At 45.4% G+C, this 10,954-nt stretch overlaps 1 protein-coding gene across 1 annotated transcript in view; it reads left to right on the forward strand.

The window, feature by feature from the left end:
- The window catches only part of LOC306762528 (guanine nucleotide-binding protein G(o) subunit alpha), a gene marked incomplete at both ends in the record, with an annotated part of 249,970 nt that overhangs the window by 119,723 nt on the left and 119,293 nt on the right, over positions 1 to 10,954 (forward strand). Inside the window, one exon of the mRNA XM_079249040.1 lies at positions 1,867 to 2,008. Coding sequence (XP_079105166.1) covers positions 1,867 to 2,008 — 142 coding nt within the window. The remainder of the gene's footprint in view (positions 1 to 1,866; positions 2,009 to 10,954) is intronic.

Here is a 10,954-nt window from a genome sequence, read left to right on the forward strand (position 1 = left end):
CTTAGTCCTCTCCAGGTCTCAGACTGTCCAGGTCTCAGACTCTCCAGGTCTCTTAGTCCTTTCCAGGTCTCAGACTCTCCAGGTCTCAGACTCTCCAGGTCTCTTAGTCCTCTCCAGGTCTCAGACTCTCCAGGTCTCTTAGTCCTCTCCAGGTCTCAGACTCTCCAGGTATCTTAGTCCTCTCCAGGTCTCAGACTCTCTAGGTCTCTTAGTCCTCTCCAGGTCTCAGACTCTCCAGGTCTCTTAGTCCTTTCCAGGTCTCAGACTCTCCAGGTCTCAGACTCTCCAGGTCTCTTAGTCCTCTCCAGGTCTCAGACTCTCCAGGTCTCTTAGTCCTCTCCAGGTCTCAGACTCTCCAGGTCTCTTAGTCCTCTCCAGGTCTCAGACTGTCCAGGTCTCAGACTCTCCAGGTCTCTTAGTCCTCTCCAGGTCTCAGACTGTCCAGGTCTCAGACTCTCCAGGTCTCTTAGTCCTTTCCAGGTCTCAGACTCTCCAGGTCTCTTAGTCCTCTCCAGGTCTCAGACTCTCCAGGTCTCTTAGTCCTCTCCAGGTCTCAGACTCTCCAGGTATCTTAGTCCTCTCCAGGTCTCAGACTCTCTAGGTCTCTTAGTCCTCTCCAGGTCTCAGACTCTCCAGGTCTCAGACTCTCCAGGTCTCTTAGTCCTCTCCAGGTCTCAGACTCTCCAGGTCTCAGACTCTCCAGGTCTCTTAGTCCTCTCCAGGTCTCAGACTCTCCAGGTCTCAGACTCTCTAGGTCTCTTAGTCCTCTCCAGGTCTCAGACTCTCCAGGTCTCAGACTCTCCAGGTCTCTTAGTCCTCTCCAGGTCTCAGACTCTCCAGGTCTCTTAGTCCTCTCCAGGTCTCAGACTGTCCAGGTCTCAGACTCTCCAGGTCTCTTAGTCCTCTCCAGGTCTCAGACTGTCCAGGTCTCAGACTCTCCAGGTCTCTTAGTCCTTTCCAGGTCTCAGACTCTCCAGGTCTCAGACTCTCCAGGTCTCTTAGTCCTCTCCAGGTCTCAGACTCTCCAGGTCTCTTAGTCCTCTCCAGGTCTCAGACTCTCCAGGTATCTTAGTCCTCTCCAGGTCTCAGACTCTCTAGGTCTCTTAGTCCTCTCCAGGTCTCAGACTCTCCAGGTCTCAGACTCTCCAGGTCTCTTAGTCCTCTCCAGGTCTCAGACTCTCCAGGTCTCAGACTCTCCAGGTCTCTTAGTCCTCTCCAGGTCTCAGACTCTCCAGGTCTCAGACTCTCTAGGTCTCTTAGTCCTCTCCAGGTCTCAGACTCTCCAGGTCTCAGACTCTCCAGGTCTCTTAGTCCTCTCCAGGTCTCAGACTCTCCAGGTCTCTTAGTCCTCTCCAGGTCTCAGACTCTCCTGGTCTTAGACTCTCCAGGTTTGAGACTCTCCTGGTCTTAGACTCTCCAGGTTTGAGACTCTCCTGGTCTGAGACCTTCCAGGTCTGAGACTCTCCTGGTCCAGGTCTCAGACCTCCAGGCAGCACAATGCAGGTTGGATAGTCTGGATAAACCAGCAGGCTTCTGGAACAGTGTCTTCTGGACAGACCAGACCAGTGTGGGCGTGTTTGGTCCTGAAACACCATGACAACGGGGAACTGATGTCATCACGGAGGAAACCATGACGACAGTTTCCGTAAACAACATTGACATGATTTTCATGTCTCTAAACCTGGACCAGATGTTTCATCACATTCTGATCAGTGGAAACTTAAACCTCTCAGTAAAACCGTCTTTCACGCCGAGCTGGTCGGCGTTGCTACGTTATCAGACCAGGGTGCAGTTCTTCACATGAATCACATGTCGTGTAAAAATAATCCCAAAAGATCTCGGCTCACTCTTCTGTTTTCTGTCTAGGATCATCCACGAGGACGGATTCTCTGGCGATGACGTAAAGCAGTACAAGCCTGTCGTTTACAGCAATACCATCCAATCTCTGGCCGCCATCGTCCGCGCCATGGATACGCTGGGCCTGGAGTACGGAGACAAAGAACGCAAGGTCAGAGAGACGCTTCACAACACGTGCAGCGTCCCCAGACACACACACACACACAACATGCACATTGCACCTGACTAAACGGCATCTCCAGTGACGACCAGACTGAACTTCGGACTGGAACGTGGTCGAGTTGCTGCAGTTCAGGTTCTGTCCTTCATGTGTTTCAGTGCAGCTGTGGCGACTTGATGAAGCATCACCTCCATTATTTTTGTTCGGATAGAATCAGAACATTTTACTGTCATCTTGCACAGTTATTCATGTTAACCTACCTGTGTGTGTGTGTGTGTGTGTGTGTGTGTGTGTGTGTGTGTGTGAGAGAGAGACGACATGTGAGTGTTATATTTATTCAACTATTAGGCCATAAACTGTTGTGTCAGAGGAAGCTGTTAATGTCAACGCAGCATAAAACTGCTGAGACAGGCCTTGCTGTGCAGACCTGGGAATTGCTGGGATTAATAATCATTTAGAAGCTATTGGTGTGCAGCAGTGTGTGTTGGACACAACTCCAGTCAGCCATGATTCAGGCCTCCACTCCCAGGCGGCTTTCCACTGCTCCTGTGAAGTTTAACTCTGTGTGTGTCATTTTTCTGTTGATCAGAGATGGAGATGTTCTAAAGAGCAGAAGTCGTTTTCCTCTCCAAACACCAGCCGGGAGCGCCGTCTCCTCGGTGCTGAGCTAAGGGCTAATGGGAACGGCTGCTAGCGAACTCTGGCTTGCAGATTTCCTTCCTGACAGTTTTAGTTCGTGCTACTTGTAAGTCCAGTAATCCTAAAGGGTACGAGACCAATATATGATACACTAATGAAGGATTAGGGCTGTAATCCTCAGCAGAGCATCAGTTCTGTCTCTGAATGGATCAAAGACTGAAGGTCAATGACAGATTCCAGACTGAGTGATGTGTTACAGTCTGTCCGGTGTGGCAGTTCGAAGTTCAGATTTAATGTCTGAAAGTTTGATACGTCACACTCTGAAGGTGTGACTTACCCAACTTTACCGCATTTGATGTAAAATGGAAAGAAAGTTCATCTCAGACCTAAAACCTACAGAAAAAGCTGCTCAAGGGAATATTTCCCTACTTCATAATGCTGCCTGTCCTTTCCAAACATTCCCTTCTAACAGTGAGGATTCCAGTTTTAATTTGGTCCCATTCTTCCAGGTGTCCAACAGTACGGGGTCCTGCTTGTCTCAGGTGGGATCCGTCTCAGGGACACTCCTGGGCGAAAAAGGGGATTTTCCAACATGTGGAAATAAACTGGAGATGAACGTGTGTCATTTGCCAGTTTACCTTCTCTTTACTTCATGTTCCTGACCCTTGCCAGTTCATTGTGTTGTTACCTGGCTGCGTAGCGTTTCAGGGTGAAGTTCACCTGCTCGCCGGCATGCTGGTCCTCTACCTCTTCATCCCGGCTTTCCTTTTCCTGAACTGCCTCAAACCTTCTCACACAACATACAAGACATTGATCATAACATCTTCCAAAGTCATGGAATATTTTTAATCACAGGGAAGTTATTGATATTCCATGGAGAGATGAAATAACAACACACTTATTGATCAGGACCATATCTGTGTGTTCTATCTTATCTTCTGTTTAAGTTGGTATTGTATTTCCCGATGGATGTAACAGGCTTCGCTTTACACTCGATGCATGATTTATTTATGAGGAAGAATTGTCCACTGTATGATATTCATTCATTCATTTTTTTAACCCATCCATCCATCCATTCTCCAGTTCAGGGTCATGGGAAGCTGAAGTCAATCCCAGCAATCATTGGGCAAGAGGCACCGTGAGGCAGAGTTTAGGTTAACTGGACAGTAACCAGTTAACCTAGCATGCATGTGTTGGATGGTGGGAGGAGTACCAGGAAAGAGCTGTATGATATTATGAACAGAAATTTAAATATTCCCTTTCCATGTTAAGAAATGCAGGAAGATGACTGAATCACTATTGACTGCTTCACCTACTCTAAAGCATCGTCCATCCGAGTGCAGCTGGATTCTGGAACACATTCTTTCCAACGCGTTGCTGACTTTTACAGCTAAATTCTGCTTCCTGTTCCAGGGGGGTCTTTAGTTCCTGATGTTAAACAGAGAGAAAGCCAGCAGGGATAAAACACTGATGTTTACTCCTGACAGGAACGTGAACCATCAGATCAAATTTAGAAACGACAATGTTTCCCCAACAAAATGGTGCTAATAAAAGCAGTGATTAACACATTACGTTGCACAGATTATAACCTAAATTGTTCAAGCTAACCACGATTAACTTCATTATTCTGTGGTAGCATCATGTTTGATCTTCATCATCATCATTAGAATGTCTATTCAACCTGTGAAATCTGAAGCATCTTATGAACGCTTCTGTCACTCTCTCTGGACTTCACACATACACTTCGCAGATGTTCTTGTAGTTTACTTCACCTTTAGGCTTAACTACTGACGTTTGATTAGGCCCCGCCCCTCTCCCTATTGCCTTACTGAATGATGCAGAGTATTTACCCGCTGCTGAGCTTCTTGAGGCGACAATGCAGGTTCAGTCAAGGCATTTGAAGACATTTTAAAGACATTTTGACATTGTCCATGTGAAACAATTTCATTCTTGGCATTTAAGGGCATGCCGCTAGGAACAAGTTGCAGACCACCGCAGCTGAGTTGACATAAGAAAAACAACAAGTGATGTTTAAATAGGTGCATAAGATCATCAATGTCATCATGATGATGCAATCATGATATGTGAGAAGCTCCATAAATTCCAGGTGGAAACCTCCACAACCACCTGGATCTATGACTACCTCACAAACAGACCCCAGTTTGTGAGACTGAAAGGTTGTGTGTCTGAGATGGAGGTCAGCAGCACTGGTGCACCACAAGGAACTGTACTCTGGCCATTCCTCTTCACTCTGTACACCTCAGACTTCCAGTACAACTCTGAGTCCTGTCATCTGCAGAAATACTCTGATGACTCTGCAGTTGTGGGGTGTATCAGGGATGGACAAGAAGCAGAGTACAGAGAACTGGTCAGTCAGTTTGTTAAATGGTGCGGTGACAATCATCTCATATTAAATAGCAGCAAAACAAAAGAGATGATTGTTGACTTCAGGAGGAAGAAGAATAAACAAAGCACTGTTTCCATCCTGGGAGAGGAGGTGGAGGTGGTGGAGGAATACAAGTATCTTGGAGTTCAGTTGGACAACAAACTGGACTGGAAATGCAACACTGACTACATCTACAAGAAAGGTCAGAGCAGACTGTACTTCTTAAGGAAGCTGAGATGGTTTAACGTCTGCACCAAGATGTTGCATATCTTCTAGAAGTCTGTTGTGGAGAGTGCAGTCAGCTTTGCAGCATCTGCTGGGGTAGTAGCATCAGAACCAGAGACTTGAAGAGAATCAACAAACTGATCCAGAAAGCTGCTTCTGTGCTTGGAGTAACTCTGGAGCTGCTGGAGCTGATTGTCCAAAGAAGAATGCTGCACAAGCTGATGAAGATGATGGAGGATTCTTCACACCCTCTCCACAACACAGTGATGAAACAACAAAGTGTGTTCAGTGAGAGGCTTCTTCAGGTCCCATGTAAGACTGAAAGATACAGAAAATCATTCCTGCCAGCAGCCATCAGCCTCCGGAACAAGACCTCCTCTAGTTATTATTATTATAGACTGTTATGGGGTGGCAGTGAGGGATGGTGAAGGTGTGGACCCAAATGCAGAGATGAGGGAAACAGGGATGCAGATTCCAGAAGGTTTATTCTAAACAAAGGCACTCAGGGGACTAACAACAAGGTACAACAAAGTGATCCAGCAACTCAAGACTACAACTGAGGGGTATAAATACACTGGGGAACCAAACAAGAAACAGGTGTACAGAATGAACTAAAACAAGACCAGGTGAACTCAATGAGGAAATCAATAAAGCTAAATCATAAACAAGGGAACCAACAGGAAAAACTACAAAATAAAACCAAATAAAATCACCTGTTGGTTTATCACCTTTGGTGGGTCAGTTAAGGTACCATGTATGAGTGAATTGAGCTGCTTGACCAGCTACTGTTCACCACAGTCGGCTACAGCAGGTCATCATTAAAGTGAGTTATAGATGAGATGAAACCCATCGATCCAGGTCTGCAAGAGGTTTGAAGAAATTCTGACATAGCTTGGGGCCTAAAACATTTGGCAGCAGCATGTTGACACTGCACCTCTGACGTGTCCGAGACGTGAAACGTTTGACAGTTAGCATTGTGTATATTCCTTTTTTTTAATACTTAATTTTTATTGAAGCTTTTTTTTTTTTTTACATAAACAATAACAGTTACAGTCAGTACAATTTGCACAATATAAGCTTGGCAACAAAAAAAATAATAAATGTCATAATACAAATCTTATTACAAAAAAAGTTGGGGAACAATATCATTGTGTATATAGCATTGTGTATATTCCAACGTAATAATGTGTATGTTTGTTTCTAATGGCTGCTTGCAGTATTTCGCACTCGGTTGAAGTCTCATTTGATGTCATCTCTAAATTACCGCTGCATGTTCACAAGCTGCAGTTCTGGAGTAACTAGTAGGGGGCAGTGCAGGAACCTGTTTGACTAGACGGAAAATTACTGTAAAACACTTGATTAAGTCCAAAACGACAGACTTTCACCGTTTTTTCCTGCCCAGAATCAACCAGCTGCTAGCTTATTGGAATGTTTTTGTTTTGACCCGAAACATTCATTAACTTTAGCGGGCCGAAAGGCTCTAGTGCACCCCCTGGTGGAAAATCCTGGTAACAACTGTAACACACAAGCAAGAGTGTAAACAAGAAGTTAAAAAGCAGAGCCGAGCAAGTCTTCGTCTTCAGTCTGGCTGAAGACCACAAGCCATAGGAGTCACACCAGGACTGTAGAGAAGGGGATTAATGGGGGGGTTTAGTTGAACGAGGACGAGGACGGAGGGCTGATCAGTTAAAAGAAAAAGGTGGGAGGCGACAAGTGACGCTGAACAGACTGAGCTGTGTTTATACTCTGCATCTTGCTTCCCCTCAGAGAAAGCATCCGACTTAATGGACAAGCAGTGAATGTCTGCATGCAGGGACACAGCTTATCTCTGCACCTGCTACGCAGATATGAAGCTCCTCTGCTCGCTCTTACCTCCATCTGTTTCCCCGGCCTTTGCTGGTTGCTGTGGCAACCCAGTGTTTTCCTTTCTCTCAACACATTCCACAGGCTTGTGTCCAAGGGCGGTGTGACACATACACAATGCACAGCGCACATGCAGCGCTGGCAGGCCTGAAATAGACTGTTGTCACTGCAGTACGAAGCTGCGAGACCTTTTCACTCGGGTCTGAAGAAGACGCCGCTGCACTGGGACGGACTGCAGGTTTTTATGTAGTCAGACGCTGCTGTGTCTCTGCGTCTCGAGCGTAAACATGGTAATGAAATCTGTTCGCTTTCACCTGCGACTCCTTCTAGCGCTCGACGCCTCTGAAAGCATCGACGGATCCTAAAAGGCAACATCGTGCTTGTGTGCGTGAGCCTTCAGCTCTGCTTCCTGTCCAGTTGTAGCTTCGCTGCGTCCAGCTGAGGACATCTGAACGTGCGTTCAGCAGCGCATGCAGACATGCATGGTCTTTAACGGCCGTTCGTTGTGGCGTCTGGCGGCTTCCTCCAGACCAAAGTAAGACGCAGGACGCAGCTGCTACAAAACGTCTGAAAAACACTCTCCATGGACCCCGAGGACGGAGAGCGGAGGAGGGGGGGGGGGTGCACAGAGATGAACTGGTGCCTGTTGTCATGGTAACGAGTCAGTTATTCTCACGGGTTGATTTGTGCATGTGCAATGTCCCTGTGATGATGAAAATAAGGATGATGGATGAAGATGATGGTGATGATGCCCACTCTGGAGTTTAGGAGATGGTCACCTGGTCAGGTGTGTCATTCTGCCAAATCCTTCTTCTGGGTGTTTTCCTGAGTACCAACCGTAGACCGTATATAAAAGATGGACAGAGTCTTCGGCGGTAAAAAGTGAAGCCTATGAGGAAGTGCATAAAACTGCAGTTCCCCCTTCATCCACTAGGGGCTGTAGAACAGCAAATCCCCATAGACTCCCATGTTAAAAAGACCAACTTCACAGCAGAAATAAACATGTTTACAGCAGAAATAAACATGTTTACAGCAGGAATAAACATGTTTACTGCAGTAATAAACATGTTTACAGCAGGAATAAACAGCTTCACAGCAGGAATAAACATGTTTACTGCAGGAATACCCATGTTTACAGCAGGAATAAACAACTTCACAGCAGGAATAAACATGTTTACTGCAGGAATACCCATGTTTACAGCAGGAATAAACAACTTCACAGCAGGAATAAACATGTTTACTGCAGGAATACCCATGTTTACAGCAGGAATAAACAACTTCACAGCAGGAATAAACATGTTTACTGCAGGAATACCCATGTTTACAGCAGGAATAAACAACTTCACAGCAGGAATAAACATGTTTACAGCAGAATTAAGCATGTTCACAACAGGAACATGTTTACAGCCTGGTACAAAAATCCATTTTAGGTTTAATAGGTCAGGTTTACCTTCATGACAACTGTGGGGGGAGTGAATTTTTTTCTAACTCACCCATTTAAAAGTAATTCAATCTCGAAATTTGGCATATTTAGAGGTGTGTCCTTTTGATTGACAGGTACCCAATCTACCGCTTCAAGTCAGAACGTAGAAGAACCACGGTTTTTAGCCGGTTAACAACGTGACTTGGCTTTAGTCGCTTACCTCCGTTAGGTGGTTAGCTCCTGTTATCTCCAGGTTAGCTCGGTTAGCTCTTAGTTACAGAAAGCTTGGAATTCGCTCGATGTCAATCATCCACCATGACGCTCACAGCCCCCCTCTCAGCTCCACCTCTTTGCCCATATTTGTATTCTCCGGGTGAGACGACACACATGCCCCTGCCAAGATGGTGATGGTAGGAACCGCCCACCGAGCTTCAATTCAGCTCTTCAGAAGCCACCGGTGATGTCACGGAGGCTTCGCCCATCTCTATATACAGTCTATGGTTGTGATAAAGAAAGGAAGAACGGAGATGTAGAGTCTGCATCATTAGTGTGAGATGGCGTACAGAAATGAACCACATCCTAGCAACGGGAAGGCCTGTGATCACATACTTGAGCTTTGTGTTTTTATTAGAGTTTTATTTGTTTCCAGAAGATGATGCAGTATGTTTTTTTTACCATTTACACCTCAGGCTAGAGCTAAGCTAACATCGGGTTGGCACTGAGCTTCTTCCATGCTAGCGCAGAGCTCCCCCTTTCCTCTATGGAGTGGTGTGGTTTACCTCTTGGCGTGTTCTCCTGCTCTCAGACATGCAAGTTTTGGGATGTGGGTCACTTGGTGTGAAAGTGAGTGCATGTTTGTGCCAGCCCCTACGATAGGCTGCCACCCACCATGTGAATGCTGGAAAGAAATTCAGTTTCTGCAACCTGGAACAGGGTGAGCAGTTTAGAGAGGAGGTGGATGAGTAAATCAAAAACATGCCAGTAATGCTGAAGAAGAAGCAAGTCTTTTTTCTGATGATCATCGGGTGAATAAATTCTCACAAAGATGGAAAACTTTACATGTATGTAGTTACCATGTCGATTCTCAGGATATTTGATGTAAATGTGGGCAGTAATAAAAACAACATAATATGTATTACTGAACAAATGTTCATGAAATAATAAAAACCACAATAAAAGCATTGTGATAGACTGGCAACATGTTCAGGTGTCCCTGCTTCTGAAGATGGGATGGACTCCAGCTTCCTGCAACCCTGAATTAATAAGCAGTTAAGAAAATGAACAAATGAGCGAACAAGCTAATTATTCAATTAATTAATTATTATTATTATTATTATCATTATTATTATTATTATTCGTTTTTCTCACCTTCACCTCATCAACTACAGGATGACAGGACCTGAAAAAAGGTTTTGTAAACTGGACTGGAAACCAGCAGACAGAAGCCGCCAGAGACTGCCATGTTTGGTTTTAGCTTTTTGCTCCACTCACCTCCAAACCGTCTTTATTACATAGCTTGTGTGTGTGTGTGTGTGTGTGAACATACTGCATCTTAAATAGGAAAATCTGTCAGTGCATAAGGCCAGACATGATCTGACCTTAGCCTCTAGCTAGCTAACCTTCTAGCTAGCTGACCTCCTAGCTAGCTAATCTCCTTGCTAACTAACCTCCTTGCTAGCTAATGTCCTCAATCACTCATTCTGTTGCTAACCTCCTCACTAGCTCATTTTCTCGCTAGTTAACCACCTCGGTAGTTGACCTCATGGCTAGCTAACCTCCTACTAGCTAATCTGCTTGCTAACTAACCTCCTAGCTAGCTAATGTCCCCACACACTCATTCTGTTGCTCTCTAAGACAACAGACCCATAGTTTGTTGTCAGATAATGCTAAAAGCTAACACAGCTCAGGTTTTTAGCTCCAGATTTCCACTTCTAGTGTTGCCAGTGCTCTAGTTATCAAAGGTTGTCAAAAATTTGGTCTGAGAGTCCACCAGGTGAACCAGACCACATTCAGACATGGAAGATCCAAGTGCAAAAGTCCTGGACCTTGATCCAGGTCTCGGGGTGACTACGGAGAAGTCATTTCCTCACTGTAGAAAAATGCACGTGCATGAAGTACAATTTCTTCCCGACATTTAGAACACATGTTTTCATGCACACTGATGGGAACAACAAACATATTCCTCCCTCTCCTTCGGAATGAAACTATGATCCGAATGAGTCGGATTGGATCAGAATCTTCCATCTGAATTTCACTTGAAGTATTTTAGTCTGAAAACTAGTGTCCATGTAGACATGGTTAGTAATGGAAATACACTGGTGTCACTCTCAGCAGTCTCGCTCTCTGTTTGGCGGCAAAGCAGATGGTTTGATGCCGATGTGTCACACGAGGGGGGGGGGGG

Source organism: Telmatherina bonti, assembly GCF_933228915.1.
Source record: "Telmatherina bonti genome assembly, chromosome: 2".
Lineage (NCBI taxonomy): Eukaryota > Metazoa > Chordata > Actinopteri > Atheriniformes > Telmatherinidae > Telmatherina > Telmatherina bonti.